The sequence below is a fragment of the Mirounga angustirostris genome, unplaced genomic scaffold (assembly GCF_029215605.1).
Source record: "Mirounga angustirostris isolate CCGP_5_RB_7025 unplaced genomic scaffold, mMirAng1.0.hap1 SCAF_6, whole genome shotgun sequence".
NCBI lineage: Eukaryota > Metazoa > Chordata > Mammalia > Carnivora > Phocidae > Mirounga > Mirounga angustirostris.
The window spans coordinates 150,352,791-150,371,216 of NW_026991714.1; the positions used below are offsets into that span (position 1 = coordinate 150,352,791).

Here is an 18,426-nt window from a genome sequence, read left to right on the forward strand (position 1 = left end):
GTGCACGTGTGTAGTACGTGTGGGTATGTGTTCTAGGAGTGTGCACGTGTGTAGTACGTGTGTGTGTGTTACTAGGAGTGTGCACGTGTGTAGAACGTGTGTGTGTTCTAGGACTGTGCACGTGTGTAGTACGTGTGTGTGTTACTAAGAGTGTGCACGTGTGTAGTACGTGTATGTGTGTGTGTTACTAGGAGTGTGCACGTGTGCAGTACGTGTGTGTTACTAAGAGTGTGCACGTGTGTAGTACGTGTATGTGTGTGTGTTACTAGGAGTGTGCACGTGTGCAGTACGTGTGTGTTACTAAGAGTGTGCACGTGTGTAGTACGTGTATGTGTGTGTGTTACTAGGAGTGTGCACGTGTGCAGTACGTGTGTGTGTTACTAGGAGCATGCACGTGTGTAGTACGTGTGTGTTACTAGGAGTGTGCACGTATGTAGTACGTGCGTGTGTGTTACTAGGAGTGTGCACGTGTGTAGTATGTGTGTGTGTTACTAGGGGTGTGCACGTGTGTAGTACGTGTGTGTTACTAGGAGTGTGCACGTGTGTAGTACGTGTGTGTGTTACTAGGAGTGTGCACGTGTGTGTATGGGGAGGGGTCTGGCCTAAGGAAGTCAGCGGCTACCCGGCACAGACTACAGAAATACAGGAAGAGAGCCTGGCGGGCAGATCACGCAGACGTGTGGAGGCACAAAACATAAAAAGTTTCTGTTCACTGAGAACTTTCTATCAGGTGGATGTTGCTCACTTGGAATCTGAGGCCCAGAGAAGTTACCAAACCCCAGGGCAAGTAGGTATTTCTTTCTCGCACCGTGTCCTCAAAGACAAAGTTGACCTAGTTGCTTACCGTCTGATGCTTCCCCCCAAATGCCAAGTGAAACACGTGTCCTGAGGACAGGCTTTATCATGAGCCTTCCTAACCCGGCATCTACAGGCCTCTAAGACGCTCTTACTATGCTCTGGAAATACTGTGCCCTTACGAAGGTGAGATATCCTGATGTACTGCAGTGAGGTTTTTGGTTAGAACTGAACCCTAAAGGGTTTCTTAATTAACCAGTATATCCCATTCCCCAGGCATGTGCTAATTGAAATTTTTCTATATGCAAGGTTCATAATTACTATGAAATCTGAAGTGTTGGCAGAACAGCTTAATCATAGAAAAATCCCATTATTTTACATTTTCTTGTATTTTGCTACAATGACACATTCATGACTCGCACCTTCAAATAAAGTGCCTTTTCTCATCGGGGCTGCACTTCCTAAACTTACTCCCCGTTCTTCCGCTCCCCAAGACCCCACCCCTCTTCTAGCCCAGTTCAACCATCACCTGCCCCGTGGAGCCTCTCCAGTGTCCCCTGCCGGTCAAGGTGGAGACCCACACGCGGAGGACAAGAGGATGGGCGCTACACGAGCTAATAAAGGGCTGGGCGGAGTACACTCTGTTCTCGCTGACCACAGTCACCTGCTCTGTCCCTGCTCCCTCGCGGCTCAAAGGCTGCCCTCTCTGGTCTTCCATCCCCACCTCGACCTGGCTAGGCAGGGGAGTGGGGAGGACTCGGACAGGTGACCGGATGGCAGGTGCGCTGTCTTCTATTTCAGGGGACACAGAAAGAGGAACAGGACGGAGTGGAACACGGAGATGGAAATGCCCAGCAGGGAGCTGTCTCGGTCTGAAACCAGAGGGGCTGTGGCTTGCATGGACGGCGCGGAAATCGCCGTCTTTTCTGGAGGAGGGTTTGGGTGGTTTGCAGAACAAGGGGCATGCTGGAAAGGAAGGCAGCTGACGGGGCGGTCAGAGAAAGCACAGGTGGGAGCAGATTCGAGAGAGCTCGGAAAGGTAAAAGGAAAACGCGAGAAGCTAGGAGAGCGGTCGCCGTTCAGAGACGAGTGGCACCCCGGCCGACGGCCCCGAGACCCAGTGCCCGATGCCCTCTCAGATGCGAGCAGTCCCAGGTCAGACAGAGAAGCTTGAGGCGGAAAAGACAAGCCGCCAGTCAGTCATTAAATACCAGCCTCCTCCAGGTCGCACGTGTATTCCCTTCTGTGGTAGGGACCCCGGGGACGGGGCTGTCCTGTGCAGGGGACCAACAGCCCTCGAGAGTGGACCCAACGTGTCCCCCATGGTAAAGAAATAGCCGATGAGTTTGTTCATCTGCCCATTCATTCATGTTTCCTGAGTGCCTGCCCAGTGTGGGGACCTAGGGACAGAAGTCCCTGCTTTCACATTCTGCCGTGGGACACAGACCCACACAAAGCATTTACAGTGCAGCGTGGGGAAGTGCACGCACATGGGACTGAAAAGCACGGGCAGGGGTGACAAACGTCACGGCTTCATTTGGCCACGTTAAAGGCCATACTTGGTCCCAACCCCCGCCCCCCACCCGTCCCCAAGCCAAATTTCACATTTTTATTACTTAATGAGACCAGCAGTCCTCTTCATGACCTCCACGTGGCCTTTGTGAATAGACCACTTGGAGACAGAAAATTCTAAGCTTTCTTTCCTTAAACACCCGGATAGCATTATTTACAAAATTCCCTTTTATATTCACCCAAATATTGTACTAGAATATATCACTAAACTGAACTTATTACTTTTTTTTTCTTTCTCCCCTTTTCAACTTCTTAGCTAAATATCTTCATTGTCCCGACGACTCCTGGTTCTTGATTTCTTGATGCCCATGTTGTCATTATCCTGTTTGGGAAGAAAAATAGAACTCTTAAGTAACTGAAAAGAACAATGTTTCGTAACCAACTCTGCAAAAACCCAAATCCTTACTGGGTGTGACACAGGCCTTTAGTTTTAGGAAATTAATTTTAAGGTTGGAAATGAGTTTTGAGATGTGCCCTGTGAAAGTTGCTTTTGTTCTTTAAAATGTTACTATAAATTTAAATAGGAAGCTTTGTAACTTATTAAGTTAATACATAATAAAGAAAGAAAGAAAACTTCCACACAAATACACACTTTTTTTCACTAATTAAAAAAGACCATTCAAAAAAGTGAATTCAAATGGATAAACAGGACAAGACGTTTTGGGTCTTCTAAGGAATCTCTGTGTATGAAGCGGACAATCTCTCCATGCTCGGTGAGTGTGACCACCGGCCGCACCTGCTCCCGAAGGAGCTAAGAGGAGGCTCGTCCTTCTGGACAATCAGATAAAACAAGAGATCGCCTGCCTTCTCAGAACCAGTGGGGTGTCCGCTCCTACTTTACGCCCTCCCTTGACCCAACAGCCCATGAGAGGCAGACCCCACCAGGGACCTCACCAAGCGATCTTTAACACGTCACTGAGGGGAGGGGAGGTCAGGAAAACAAAAGGCAAGAATTGAAAAAATCGACGGCCGAGTTTGAAAGCAAATGACCGGAAATCCTTGAACACTGACTGAAGGTGTCCCCACCTACGGAGCAGATGGTCATCCCATGACCGAAATATCAGGAAAAGGTCAAGGTGGAGACCCACACGCGGAGGACAAGAGGATGGGCGCTACACGAGCTAATAAAGGGCTGGGCGGAGTACACTCTGTTCTCGCTGACCACAGTCACCTGCTCTGTCCCTGCTCCCTCGCGGCTCAAAGCGGGGCAGGGGTGCCCAATGACACCCCGGATGGGGCCATCACCCCCATTCCGGCTCGCAGGAAACAGACCTCCTCTGCCTTCGCAGCTGGCCCTGAACCGGACGGCGAAGCAGGAAGGTCGCGTGTGTGGGTTAGAGTAGCGACCCACAGCACCAGCCTCTCGGCTCGAAATGCGCGCTCAGAAATTTATGCCACCCCCAGAAAGGGAGCTGCGGAACCCCGCTGGTTCAAACTCACAAAACCACGTATTCCGCAGAAGGACACCGACCGAATTTAAGCACGCGCTGTGGATTTAGTCAGATGGCAGACGGCTCACGTGCTGCTAAAGGTGACGTAACATGAGCAGGCGTCGCATACCACTCGCCATGGGACACTCTTGGAACTCCTGGGAAAGCCAGGCAGGACCGCCTTTCTGCCTTAGTAAGTTCTGCTGAACTAATGGGGACACTGAAGACCTTGACCCAGAATTTTCTTACTGGGTGTGTTGTAGGCAGTCAGAAAGTACTGACAGCATAAATTCCTGGCTCTTCCTGGATGGTGTCTTCAAAACGTCAGTTTTCTGCTGGAAGTGGAGACAGATCCAGCTGAATACAGCTGCGACAAAACACGTGCTGTAGACTCATGCTTCCTACACCAGTATAACTAGGAGCCGACAGGGCGTTATAGGTCATGCTCTCTTTGCTTCTGCACGTGGGGCAAAAATTGTATTGCAATACTCTATGCTCACAAAAAAAGGAAAAAAAAGGAAAACAGTAAATTACTTGCCTTTTTTATATTTTCGGCACATCTCTTGGCGCTCCGAGTTACCCTCTGTTGGGGTTCGCTCTCTGAAGCATTTCCTCCAGGAGGGACTGTAATTTTTCTGGATCTCAAACGCATGGGGTCTGAAGGTTGCCTTACTTCCTCCTCCTGCTTCTTCCCACGGACACCCACTCTTTTCTCCCTTTGCTTCTCCTCGGCCACGTCAGGCGAGGGCATCTGACCCAGGCTGGCAGACCTCAGACGCGTTCTGCTTTCACGGGTTTTGCCCCCACATGCCGAGTTCTTGGCTTCGTCTTCTGGGCTTTGTAACGTTGTCTCTTGGGACGTCTTCAGGGGCTTCTTGTCACTTCTCTTTGTTCTCGGCTTTTCTGCTGCTGTTATAACAGGCTTGGGTCTTTCCTCTGCTACCTCGGTTTTATTTGGACGTCTAGAGCGCAGGGACATTCCCTAAAAGTGTCAAGACATGCACAACATGCCAGTCATGAGTAATACAATTCTCACAATCCAACATGGAGAGAGAGGATCAAAGTGAACTTAGGGGCGCCTGGGTGGCTCAGTTGGTTAAGTGGCTGCCTTCAGCTTGGGTCATGATCCCAGGGTCCTGAGATCAAGCCCCACGTCGGGCTCCCTGCTCAGCGGGGAGCCTGCTTCCCCCTCTCCCTCTGCCTGCCTCTCTGCCTACTTGTGCTCTCTATCTCTCTGTCAAAAAAATAAATAAACTCTTTAAAAAAATAAACAAAGTGAACTTAAAAAGAATTCGCTTGAAAAGTTAACAGTTGTTTTCTAAGATGCCAGGAATCACTGTGTTCCAGGGAGAAATCCTCTCTACTGGTAAACCGTGAATAAGGAGTTCGGTCTCAATTTCCATCACCATATCTGAGTGTCATATATGTCAAATGGGATTACCACAAGCATTTAAAAGACATTCTAGAAAAATGTGCCCTTTTCAAGCAGTAAATGATTTCCTAATCCTTTCCCAATCATTGCTGGAGCCGGACGGGAGAATCGCAATTTCTGGAACTGAATTTATGAACTTCTCTCCGTGCAGGAGTAACCCTCCCTACCTCACAAGCCGGACAGGTAGGTTGTTCTCAGGACGCAAATCCCCACATGGATTGTCTAACCGTGTAAAGACTGACACAGATACCACTCCCACCCAGTGCTCCTGCTTGTGGGGTCTGGAACACAGGACTGAGCTCCCCACCTTTTCTCAGCACCTTTCCTACCTCTGCAGATGAGCATAACTCAACCAGTTCCTGAGAAACTCTTGTCAAAATTATTAGTAATTTTGACTAGTTATTTTCCCCAACCTGTCTATTCTCTCTGTAAATCCCCAAATGATTCTTTACCCTGGTGTGCAGTTATTCAGTGTAGAATGCAGACCCCTTTGGGAAAAGATAATCATATATACCTTCCAGCTATGAACAAACATTAGCCCCCAACAGAGAACCCCATCCAAGATGGCCTATCCACCCAGCATCACCTGATGTGGAGGGGTCGTCCTTCCTGCTTCTCTTCCCCTTGTTTTAATCTCCCTGCTGCTCCTTGGCCGGTCTCCCAGGAGTTCCATCCTTTCTGCCATGACCCTCAGCCTCTTCTTCACTGTCAGGGGTTCAGGCGGGTCACACCCCTCTGTGGGAGCCATCCTCCTCCTCTTTGGGGGTGGCTTCTCCTCTGCAGTGCCCTGCGCAGGGGTCACAGAGCACAGCCTCTTCGCTCCTGTCGAACCTTCCTCCATTCCTCGTTTCCTCTTGGAGGGCAGGGAAACACCGCCTTCATTTCCAGATTCGTCGGGCTCTCTGTGGCCCCCCAGGTCTTCCACGGCTCTTACTCTACGGGCCCTGAGGCCTCTTTGCAAAACGTTCGCAGGTTTCCTCCTGCCTGGACTTTGCTCTGGAGCGTCCTTAGGGCTACCCGCGGCCTTTCCCGGCTCCTTGCTGTGGTCCCGCACTGGGGACGACTCTTTGAAACGGGCCAGGTCTTCCAGGGGCTGGGCCTTTCCCTTAGGTGCTCTTAGCCGATTTTTCCTGAGCATTACATTCTCGGCAGGGCCCAGTGTCTGCTTTGCAGTTTTTTTCAACAATTTGATGTCTTCGTCAGCACCTCCTGGTTCTCTGTGTGAGTGTGCGTTTCCCCCACGCATTCGGGTGGACTTCCTGAGAGTGGAGGGCTCCTCCTTTACGTCCGCTTGTTGGGGAGAGGTCTTGAGTCGCCTCCTTCTACTTGTTGGCTTGTTGACTGGATCTGCTGCTGGAGATTTGCAGGGGACTTTGGTGGTTTTGTCATCAGTCACTGGGTCCTGGGTGTGCTCTGGGGTTTGGAAGAGCTCTCTGAGGCCAGCCAGGTCTTCTAAGGACTGGACATTTCTCTTGGGTATTGACTGCCTCTTGCTTCCAGTTACATTCTCTGCAGAGTCCAGTGTCTGCTTTGCAGTTTTATTCAACAATTTGATATCTTCATCAGCACTTCCTGATTCTCTGTATGAGTGTGTGTTTCCTCCCCGTGTTCGGGTGGACTTCCTGAGAGCTGAGGGCTCTTCCTTTATGTTTGCTTGCTGGGGAGAGGTCTTGAGTCGCCTCCTTCTACTTGTTGGCTTGTTGACTGGATCTGCTGCTGGAGATTTGCAGGGGACTGTTGTGGTTTTGTCATCAGTCACTGGGTCCGGCGTATGCTCTGGGGTTTGGAACAGCTCTTTGAGACCAACCAGGTCTTCTAGGGAATGGACCAATTTCTTGGGTGTTCTTGACCGCCTCTTGCTTCCAGTTACATTTTCTGCAGAATCCAATTTCTGCTTTGGGGTTTTCTTGAACAATCTGATGGCTGCATCATCACCTCCTGGTTCTCTGTGTGTGTGTGTGGCTTCCCCTGGCATTTGGATGGGATCTGTGAGAGGTGAGAGTTCCTTCTCTACGTCTACCTTCCCCAGAGGTATCTTCAGACATCTCTTCATATGGGTTGGTGTGTTGACTGTTTCTGCTAGTGGAGATCTGCCAGGCATTATTGCGGTTTGGACAACAGCTGTTGGTTCCTTGGTGTGCTCTGAGGTTTGGAAGAGCTCTTTAAAACCGACCATGTCTTCTAGGAATTGGGCCTTTTCTTTCCCTCTTCTTTTCTGCTTCTTGCTTCCGGCTAGATTTTCTACACAGTCTAGCTTCTTCTCTGGAGTTTCCTTAGACAATGTGATGTCTTCATCACCACCACCTGGTTCTCTGTATGAGCGCATGGTTTTCCTTGGTGTTCGGGTGGGCTTCCCGAGAGCTAAGGGGTCTTCCTCTATGTCCACTTTCTGGAGAGGGGTCTTGAGCTGCCTCTTTCTACTTGTTGGTGTGTTGACAGGATCTGCTAGTGGAGATTTGCAGGGGACTTCGGTGGTTTTGTCATCAGTCACTGGGTCCTGGGTGTGCTCTGGGGTTTGGAAGAGCTCTCTGAGGCCAGCCAGGTCTTCTAAGGACTGGACATTTCTCTTGGGTGTTCTTGACCTCCTCTTGCTTCCAGTTACATTTTCTGCAGGGTTCAGTTTCTGCTTCGGGGTTTCCTTGAACAATTTGATGTCTTCATCACCTTCTCCTGGTTCTCTGTGTGAGTGTGTGCTTTCCCCGGGAGTTTGAATGGGCTTCCTGAGATCTTTCTCTAGGTCCACTTTCTGGCGAGGGGTCTTGAGCTGCCTCCTTTTACTTGTTGGTGTGTTGACTGGATCTGCTAGTGGAGATTTGCAGGGGACTTCGGTGGTTTTGTCATCAGTCACTGGGTCCTGGGTGTGCTCTGGGGTTTGGAAGAGCTCTCTGAGGCCAGCCAGGTCTTCTAAGGACTGGACATTTCTCTTGGGTGTTCTTGACCGCCTCTTGCTTCCATTTACATTTTCTGCAGAGTCCAGTGTCTGCTTTGGAGTTTCCTTGAACAATTTGATGTCTTCATCACCATTTCCTGGTTTTCCGTGTGAGTGTGTGCTTTCCCCTGGGGTTCGGGTGGACTTCCTGAGAGGTGATGGCTCTTCCTCTATGTCCACTTTCTGGGGAGAGGTCTCAAGTTGATGTCCCCAACTTGTTGGTGTGTTGACAGGATCTGCTAGTAGAGATTTGCAGGGGACTTCGGTGGTTTTGCCATCAGTCCTTGGTTTATCTGTGTGATTTGGTGTTAGGAAGAGCTCTCTGAGGCCAGCCAGGTCTTCTAAGGACTGGACATTTCTCTTGGGTGTTCTTGACCTCCTCTTGCTTCCAGTTACATTTTCTGCCGGGTTCAGTTTCTGCTTTGGGGTTTCCTTGAACAATTTGATGTCTTCATCACCACCTCCTGGTTCTCTGTGTGAGTGTGTGCTTTTCCCTGGAGTTTGAATGGGCTTCCTGAGATCTTTCTCTAGGTCCACTTTCTGGGGAGGGGTCTTGAGCTGCCTCCTTTTACTTGTTGGTGTGTTGACTGGTTCCGCTAGTGGAGATTTGCAAGGGACTTTGGTGGTTTTGCCATCAGTCCTTGGTTTATCTGTGTGATTTGGTGTTTGGAAGAGCTCTCTGAGGCCAGCCAGGTCTTCTAAGGACAGGACATTTTTCTTGGGTGTTCTTGACCGCCTCTTGCTTCCAGTTACATTTTCTGCAGAGTCCAGTGTCTGCTTTGGAGTTTTGTTAAACATTCTGATGTCTTCATCACTGCCTCCTGGTTCTCTGTATAAAGGCACGTTTTCCCCCTCCATTTGGGTGGGCTTCCTGAGAGTTGAGGGCTCTTTCTCTAGGTCCACTTTCTGGCGAGGGGTCTTGAGCTGCCTCCTTTTACTTGTTGGTGTGTTGACTGGATCTGCTAGTGGAGATTTGCAGGGGACTTCGGTGGTTTTGTCATCAGTCACTGGGTCCTGGGTGTGCTCTGGGGTTTGGAAGAGCTCTCTGAGGCCAGCCAGGTCTTCTAAGGACTGGACATTTCTCTTGGGTGTTCTTGACCGCCTCTTGCTTCCATTTACATTTTCTGCAGAGTCCAGTGTCTGCTTTGGAGTTTCCTTGAACAATTTGATGTCTTCATCACCACCGCCTGGTTCTCTGTATGAGAGCATGGTTTTCCTTGGTGTCTGTGCGGGCTTCCTGAGAGCTGATGGCTCTTCCTCTATGTCCACTTTCTGGAGAGGGGTCTCAAGCTGCCTCTTTCTACTTGTTGGTGTGTTGACTCGTTCCGCTAGTGGAGATTTGCAGGGTACTTTGGTGGTTTTGCCATCAGTCCTTGGTTTATTTGTGTGGTTTGGTGTTTGGAAGAGCTCTCTGAGGCCAGCCAGGTCTTCTAAGGATTGGGCATTTCTCTTGGGCGTTCTTGACTGCCTCTTGCTTCCGGTTACATTTTCTGCAGAGTCCAGTGTCTGCTTTGGAGTTCTGTTCAACAATATGATGTCTTCATCACCTTCTCCTGGTTCTCCGTGTGAGGGGATGCTTCCCCCCGACATTCGGGTGGACTTCCTGAGAGTTGAGGGCTCTTCGTCTAGGTCCACTTTCTGGGGAGAGGTCTTGAGTTGTACGTTCATCCTGTTTGGCATGCCAACTAGTTCTGGCTTTAAAGATTTCTGGCACTTTTCTGCAGTTTTGTTTCCCACATCCATTGGTTCCTGGGCTTGAGTGGGGGCTTGGGGGAGACCGTGGATGCCCCCCAGGTCTTCCTTGGATTCTGTGTCCTGCTGTCTCTTGAGGGTGCTCAGATCTGCTATTGGTTCCCATTTTTGCTCCGAATATCTTCTTGATCTCCTCACAGCTACCATGTTTTCAGAACTGTCTTCTGATTTGATAGCTTTCTCACATGCTTCAAAACAGCTCTCCCGTTCCTCTGTCGCTCCCTCAGGTTTCTGTCCTCGCTGTGGAGTTTTCCTCAGATGTCGCCCTGAAGTGTTCTCAGCAGGGTCTGTGTTTGCTTCTTCGTCCCTGTGCCCTGGACCTGGCATCTGTGTATTTCTGAGCTCTGAGGACCTTCGGAACCTGTTTGCGCTTAACGCCGCCTTCGGAGGCTCTGCCTCCGATCCTGGAGTTTTCTCGATGTTTGCATTTACTCTAATAGCCGGTCGTCTGAGGGCAGGGCTGGCAGGACTTTGATCAGATGGCTCTTGTGGAGCATTCTGAGTCACGGGGAATTCATTCTCTCCTACAGGAAACAAAAACACACATGAGAGAGAGATTCTCTTCCCTGCATTGTGCCAATTTGGTATTTTACCTTTATGAAGTACTGCGGAAGAGTCAATAATTCAGCCCCCTAGCCAGCCAGCTAAGCTTATGAAGCTGGCTACTTATGTGGCCGTACATCTTTCTTAAGTATGAACCACACACACTTAGGAATAATGTTATCTGGTGACAGACAGTGGAGTCATACTGAGGTGGTGATTCGGATCTACAGGGATCAGATAAAAGAAAAAAAAATTCCTTAAGAAGGGTCTCCTGAAGGCTGTCGCACCGTGTCTCAGGCACCTGAACACGGACATTTTCTTCAAGCATGAGAAGCAAACAGCTGTTTCTGCTGTTGAACCATCTACACTGTAACATGGCTTATGCTCAGTATGCGTGGGGTCCGTACCCTACAGGAAACACCTGCTGCTCAGCAGAGGAGACACTGTGAGTGAAAACTGTTCCCTCTAGGACAGGGGTAACCAGTACTCAGAGAGAGAGCAAGACAGACTCATTTTGCCCATCTGGGGCTCACGCTGCAGCACAGACCATCCAGAATATCAGCAGCGATAATCGCACAGTGCGCACATTATCTTTCTCTTTGATTATTTACAGTTATTTTGAGTTTGAGAAATTTACCTAACTATGATGAGAGATCATGCCACTTCTCTGCTGGTCAACCTCTTTAAATAAAAAAGGCAGAAGTGTACACAGGTAGTTTGCAATTATTAAACTACTGTATTAAAATTATTAATACAATTATTAATTACCATTATTAAAAATGTTATTATTACAATTATTCCTTTTTATGCCACTCGCTAAATACCAATGTTAGTTCAACTGCTAAAAGGAATTTCCTCTAAACATGACAGAACAGAGAAGCTGCAAATGGTATTTTTTCGGGACTATCTATTGTAGAGAAATAATGCAGCATCTGTTTAAAAAATAATAATACCATCTACAATAACTAGTGAAAACATCAAAGTGCAGGAAAAAAAACAAAAGAAAACAGTAAACCAACCAAAATTTTCTGAAGTGCACAGCAGAGGTTTTTCTCCTGAATTAGGTACTTGAAACTTTTTTCCGAGGAAATCCTCTGAATTTGAAAAAGCGTTGGGACATGGGCTCATTATTTGTGGCTTCACTTTCGCCGGAGTCTTGAACATTTCAGTTAACCCTGTGATGTGAGAATATTGGAAAAGCAATTAGCATATTGCTCCTATGTGCCAACAGGCATGCCAGTCCTCAGATATACCAGAGGAAGTGGCAGAGAGAGAACAAGGAATCTCTCCCCAGAATTCTTGAGAGACAGGGTCATGTATTAATAATGAACTCATTTTGTTGAAGAGCAGTGATAAGCCGGAATTGTATCTCTTCTTTGCCTTTCCTCTTGGTGAGAAAATCTAATGAAGGCAGTTGACCTCTCGGTCTTGGACCATTGCCCTGATCCTGAGCACTGGCCAGGAGAGAGGCTGGCCCCCCGTGCCTCCCCTCCAGACATCTGGAAACCCAGTGTCCTCTTGCTTCCTTGAAAAATCCTAACTTATGTAGACCTGGGTTTTATGTACAAATAAAATGTGCCCAATTTTTAAAAAACGACTGTCCATTGGGCTGCCCATTAATAGTATTGTCAAGTGATAATATCACTATGCTTTCATTTTAACACCAAAAAGTAGTATTGACACAAGAGAAGAAAAGAACCATATAGTTCTTTAGATGGAAGTTTTATCTTTCTGAAACACTCACTCACATGTCCTCTTTTCTCATTCCGCCATCAATGGATCAAAATGCTCTGTCTGGCATCTGTTTGTAAAGCCTGTTCTGAGGGCCCTCGAATAAGCCAGTTCACTTAAAAATCTCATCCCTCTGCCCGTGTTCAGGCCTTCCTTAAAGTACCCAGGATCCAGTTTTCTGCACAGATTGATGTTTTGTCATGAAAGTTACTCACAGCAAGGGGTGGAAGTCGTTTGACTTTCTAGGAAGTTGTGTTGAAGGAAGTTTGGGGAAATCCACTGTCCTGGGTACTGAGTATATAAATATCTATTAATTTTATCTTAAAAAAATATTTTTGAGAATTGGTTTTTAATGCTTCATAACATCGATGTTAGTTACACTCATACATAATTTACAAGGATACACGTATGTGCATATGTCTGCCTATTGGGTGGCATATACCCGAAACGTTTTTCTCATTGAGCATGCTATCAAAACTGGCTACAAAGGTTCTGCATTTTTGTGGTTTGTTTTTTAAAAAGCTGAATGTATTGATCCAACTATGACTGTAATCACAGTGTACCTTATTTGGGTTCTACAGAGCGGTACAACTAATGCATCTTAAAATATGCCAGGAAATAAGAACAAGAATCCATCTAATGGGAGATGGAATCAGGTCTCATCTCCCTCCAGAAATGCTCGAGGCAGAAACCAGTGGTCAAACTGCGTGGCATGAAATCCCAACCCTGGGCTCTTGCCTTGGTTCTAACCTAGGGCAACCACAAGGAAGTCACATCCCACTCTTGCTAATGGAAACACTGGCTCAGCTACTGACGCTTAAGGGAAACCTTCTTACAGGCCTTTGTTTTAAGACAGTTAAGTTTCATGCAAGCAAAGAAAAGCATGAAGCAGTGAAACATTGCTCAAACCAATGGCTCTAACTTTGCGGACATCGATGAGTAGGGATGCAGGGAAGGGGCAACTTTAAGGGCAAGCCTGCTCCCTTCAGCATAAAGAAGCTTCCAGGTCTCCATACCCGTGCTGCAATCCAAGGTAAAGTTGTGCATTTTCCATTCCTACCTGCTTCCTGCAGGACTCATGATCCCCCTTATTACCGGGGACTTGTTCTTGGTCTCCAATCCAGCCTTCTCTTCCTTGAACCATCACCACCCCAGAAGTCGACTAAAATGTGTATCCTCCTAAAACCCATTCACTAGACACAACTATAGCACCCCCATCCACGCCCTCCCACGAAGGAGGATCAGAAGGCTATCGTTTATAAGACCCAAGCTAGGTTTTTACCTGAAAGATCTTCATTAAAGTCCATTTTTTTGTTGAATACAAAGCTGTTGAGCATTCTGTAGGGCCGAGCGGGCACGTTTACTTTCTCAATGTGAGCTTTCCCTATTATTATGGTACAAGGAGAATTGGCATGGCCTGTGCTAAATTGATTGTGAACATCGCTAACAGGCTTCTGGAAAAAAATATAACAAGATGAACAAAATGTCAAAGAGTAAATGCACAGTCCACGGAATCATACAGAAGAGAATGGGCTCAAAGGGCAACTCCTACCTTTGGAGTATTCATTCTCCTCTGCCTTTTGCTCAGCTGCCTTTGGGGGCCGTGTTTAACCACTTTAGCTTGTGTTTGTTTGGCTCCGAGTTTTACGACATCCGCCCACGATTTTGCCACTGTCAGAAGGAGAAGGTGTTGAAACGTTTCCAAACTTGTATTCGTGAGAAAATGAACCTGACATTATCTGCCAACACAACACTCACCGATTAAATTGGCTTCAGAAGCACCACTCCTTCTTTTGGAATAAATCCTCTGCAAGATCTCATGTTGGCTTCGATCGATGGAAGTTCTCTTTGAAGGCAAGGTGCCGCTCTTCCTCCCTCCCCTCTTGGGAATGTCTGTGTGATGAGATTTGGTGCCAATGGAGACTGAGGACACCTTGCATGACCTGCGGTGGGTGTCATTTGCAACTGGAGAAGTTTGCTTCAGATTCCGAGCTGGAGATCCTTTACAGTGGTCTTGTGCAGTCACTTCCAAACGGATTTCTGAGGAATCTTCTTTTCTTGGTGGTTGGGGGTATTCCTGACGATATTTAAATGTTCGTAAGAAACCTTACCACAAATATAACAGCTCTGTAGTGAATTTAAAACCCTACCCAATTAAGAATTGTTTTTTTAAAGATTTTGTTTATTTACTTGCCAGAGAGAGCACATAAGCAGGGGAGCAGCAGAGGGAGAGGGAGAAGCAGGCTCCCCGCTGAGCAGGGAGCCCAATAAGGGGCTCAATCCCAGGACCCTGGGATCATAACCTGAACAGAAGGCACATGCTTAACCAACGGAGCCACCCAAGTGTCCCCCCATTAGGGAGTTTGGCTGTTTAAATCTTGAAGAACCAAAACATTTCAACCACTGTCTGTCAAGTATTAGGTAGAAATAGGAGTCTGTCCCCCTCATTTAAGGAAAAAAAAAATGGGAAAAAAAGAGTGAACAAGTGTTAATTGGGGTATTTTGGGTAGAAAGGCAGAAGGAACCTCCCAAGGAGTGACAAGTGAGCGTGCTCTGATCTGAATTGGAGAAAAACACCATCTGTAGGTGTCTAATCCAGCTTCGGTCTACACAGAAGGAGGGCTGCTCCTTTCTGGGGGCCTGTGTAAAATGGAAAAGGAGCCCGGCATTCCTTACACTCCTTCCGGTTTGAAAAGAAATTAAAGACTGCCCTGCCCAGGCCCTCTGACGAGGATGAGCCACGAGGCCATAACTTTCTAGAGACCTCAAATCAGGTGGACAACACAGCCTAGGGTAGGTGATTAAAAGTTTTAAATAGCTGATGGTCAAAATCATAGGTGTGTTGTCACCCAAGATTTTCCTTTTCACCTAAAAGGAAAAAAAAAATCCCTTAGGGTTATGTGTCATGATGTCTCCAGATTCTTTGTAATTGCTTGTGTGTCTTTTTAAAGATTTTGTTTATTTATTTGAGAATGAGAGTCAGAGAGCACACAAGTGGGTGGAGGGGCAGAGGGAGAGAATCTTCAGCAGACGCCCCAGTTGAGCACGGAGCAGGACGCGGGGCTCGATCTCACGACCCTGAGATCGTAACCTGAGCCGAAATCAAGAGTCAGACGCTTAACCGACAGAGCCACCCAGAGGTCCCTTTAATTGCTAGTCTTTACTGAACCCCCCGGCGATCACCTGTGAGTCTGGCTGGCAGGGCGGCCCTGCAGAAGGCAGCCCTGAGGACTCGCCTGTATTCAGCCCCTTAGAATCGTGCTTCGAAGCCCAGTGAAGGAGCTCTCCTTTAGATTTTTTTATTTTTACTTTTTTATTAGAAAGAAAAAGGTCTTCATAGTAATTGTGCTGGTGTGGGGAGTGTGAAAGGAAGAGGATACAGGCTGCCCAACATACCTTGATGATTTTCTTCAGGACAGGTGGAGTGTTGCTGGCGAGAGACCTTCTCGGTATTTCTCCTCTCTTAAGAGGTGTATTAGGAGGTAAGTTCTCATCAAATAACTCCGGCTTCAGACGACCACCAAAGGAGACCCGCCTTCTTTTTAGGGGGGTTCCCTCAATCTTATCTAAAATAAGGAATACAAATGTGGAGAGAGAATGAAAGACATACACTTATATAGACTCGTTACACTTGTGAAGACTGTTAAAGACAAACCACTGGTACCGTCCCCTGAAACCTAACACCGCGGCATTTCAGCCCTTTGTCCTGCTGAGGACGCTGGAGCTGCTTCAGGGCTCAGGGAAGATCCAGGGACAGGACAAAGATTTTCTACAAAAGGGTGAAAAATCCTGTGTGGACGGAGCCTGATAAAGGGATTGGTCTGGACCTGTGGCTTCCACCTGGGAGGAGGGCAATGACAGAGATGGAAGTTTCCGCAGTGACCCGGGAGGGCCTTTTCAAAAGCCACATATGAGCTCGGGCCTCACCCAGACCTACCTAGTGAGAAGTCACGAACCTGACAACTTCTCCAGGTGGTTCGAATCGGCAATTCATGAGTCCCAACCCTACCTCACATCCTTGTGAACCAGCACGCAACAGCAATCCCTTGTCTAAGTGGTGCCCCTTTCGGAGACTCACGGGGACACTGTGATGGATGTGTGCGGGTCTCATTTCAGAGAGCCGCGCACCTTGCCCGAGGGCCCCTCTGCAGATCAGAGCCCGGACAGTAAGCCTGCTACTTCAGAACATCCGCAGAGACCCGAGAAGTGCGGGCAGACGCCCGGGAGGTACCATGCCTCCTCCAGAGGTCACGGCTCTGCCCCTCGCTGTGTCACCTGAGGCCATCAGCTTCCCTATTTGCAAGAGGGAGATCACGGGAATGCCTGTCCCCTAGGGACTCCCACTGCCTGCACAAAGGGGTAAAAGTGTGAATGTCTGAAAAACACCTACAACAGCACCTGATGCATAAACCCGTGGGTTAGTCCAGTGTTTTATAAAGAAAACAAAAAACAAAAACCAAAAAACCGCTAGTAGGAGACCCTGAGAAGAGTGTAAATCCCCGAGAGACGCCCTCTAATATTTAAACATTTCCAAGGGACTGATTTCCCTGGACTTCATTTACGGGAGCAAACTCATGGGCTACAGGGCCTTATGGGTCAGAATTAAAACTTGTGTGAAAAGCCATTATGCTTCTTGGGCGTATCTTCCCTCCTGTGTTCTCGTAGGGGGAACAGGAGACTCCACCATGGTTTTGCAGCTCCTCACTCTCCCTGGCTCCCAGGGGAACCTCCCTGACCACCGGCGCTTCCTCTGGAGCCCCTGGTTACGAGTCTCCGGGACAGGAGGACGGGCCTGTCAGGCAGACGGCGCGCATAGCTGTCTCAGGAGCATACCGCCATGCCTCACAGACCGTCTACACCAGGGCCATCACCGCTGAGGGAAGGAAGGTCTCATGACTTCCTCTCGGGAAGTCTTTCTAGATATGTGCGAGCCCTCCGGGGGGAAATAAATGCACAGGTAAGCAAACTTACTGATGGAGTAACCAAAGTTGTTGCTGTCAACTGAGCTACAACCAGGGAACCCAGAGCTCGAGGGCCCGGCTATGGTGCCCACTTTCTCAGGCTGGTGCACGGAAATGCTTTGAATCTTCCTTTCAACTTGAACGGGCAATGGAGCTAAAACAGTGTGATTCTGCGTTTCCAGTTCTGTGGTAAGAATGTCCACACTGGTAGGAACACTCCCCTTCTTTTTGGAGAAGCATTTTTCCGGTGTAGTTCCAAAATTATCAGCATTTTCGACTCTAGTGGGCGTCTGATGTCTGGTTAAGAGATTCCGAGGAGGAAATGTTTTGTAATCTGTCCCGAAGCCTTCCCTTTGATCCAGATCCACGGACTCACTTCCGCTGGGAACATGCATGTCTTCGCTCCGACGTTTTCGTGAGGCATTGTGTGGGGAATGTTGGACCATGGTCCTGGTTCTTGTCATCTCCTTAGGAGGGATGCTGGGACCCATGGGCTCCTTGGGAGTCTGAAGAGCTTCCTCATCCTTTCTCCTGCCCTCAGTCTGGCTAGTTCCTTGTTCTCCCAAAGCAGGGTCGGCCTTCATTGGGGTGAATCGACCGGACCTGGGTCTGGATTTCAGTGAGACCAGGACTTGTGTCCCGTCTTGTAACCCACCAGAACATTCGTTCTCTGATGCACGACGACTCCGTGACCCCGATTTTTTACCGCTCTGTAGAACATTTCCTTTTTCTGATTTCACATCAAACTCTTCTTTCATGGACTCGTAAAGCTTCCTAAAGGGAGACTCATGGTTTTCACTGTTCTCAGGATGCCATGTAGAGGGGAAAGACTTCAGTTCTCCATGACAACTCACTAAGGGTATGCTGGAATCTTCCTTAAAATCCCCGGCTGTAGGATCCATTGCATTTCTGTAGTTCTCTCTAGGAAGTTCTGAGGAAGGAACAGCATTAATTGTTTTTCTAGCGGCGTGATCTTTGGGGCCATCCGAGACTGTGCCAGCTGCTTTGCCATTTCTCACGTGTCCCAGAGGACTTCCTGAGATATTTTCTTCACAGAGCTTTGAAAGGGCATTGGAATCTTGAACTTTCCCATCTTGGCAATGAGTTATGAAATAAGAAACAGAAAGTTCAAGATTTTCTCAGTGATTAACACCGTGCAGTATTCAAATTTTACAACCATTTCTAGTTGTCTTGTAATCTAGTTTTTCACTTAGCCTACAAATTACTTAATGCCAAAATGTGTAATAAAAGTATTCTGATACTTGAATTATGATGCAAACA

At 48.0% G+C, this 18,426-nt stretch overlaps 1 protein-coding gene across 3 annotated transcripts in view; it reads right to left on the reverse strand.

The window, feature by feature from the left end:
* Nucleotides 1-133: 133 nt before the first annotated feature.
* The window catches only part of MKI67 (marker of proliferation Ki-67), a 28,053-nt gene continuing 9,760 nt past the window's right edge, over nt 134-18,426 (reverse strand). The window contains exons 7-15 of one of the 3 annotated variants that reach the window (XM_064595459.1): nt 17,156-18,076; nt 15,581-15,750; nt 13,943-14,261; nt 13,737-13,855; nt 13,467-13,638; nt 11,473-11,628; nt 5,816-10,434; nt 4,336-4,779; nt 134-2,689 (exon numbers count right to left, since the gene is read on the reverse strand). In XM_064595459.1, the coding sequence (XP_064451529.1) occupies nt 2,624-2,689; nt 4,336-4,779; nt 5,816-10,434; nt 11,473-11,628; nt 13,467-13,638; nt 13,737-13,855; nt 13,943-14,261; nt 15,581-15,750; nt 17,156-18,076 (6,986 nt within the window). In that variant the 3' untranslated portion in view covers nt 134-2,623. Of the gene's footprint in view, nt 2,690-4,335; nt 4,780-5,815; nt 10,435-11,472; nt 11,629-13,466; nt 13,639-13,736; nt 13,856-13,942; nt 14,262-15,580; nt 15,751-17,155; nt 18,239-18,426 lie in introns of all 3 variants that reach the window. The other 2 variants (XM_064595458.1, XM_064595460.1) reach the window with 2 other exon arrangements.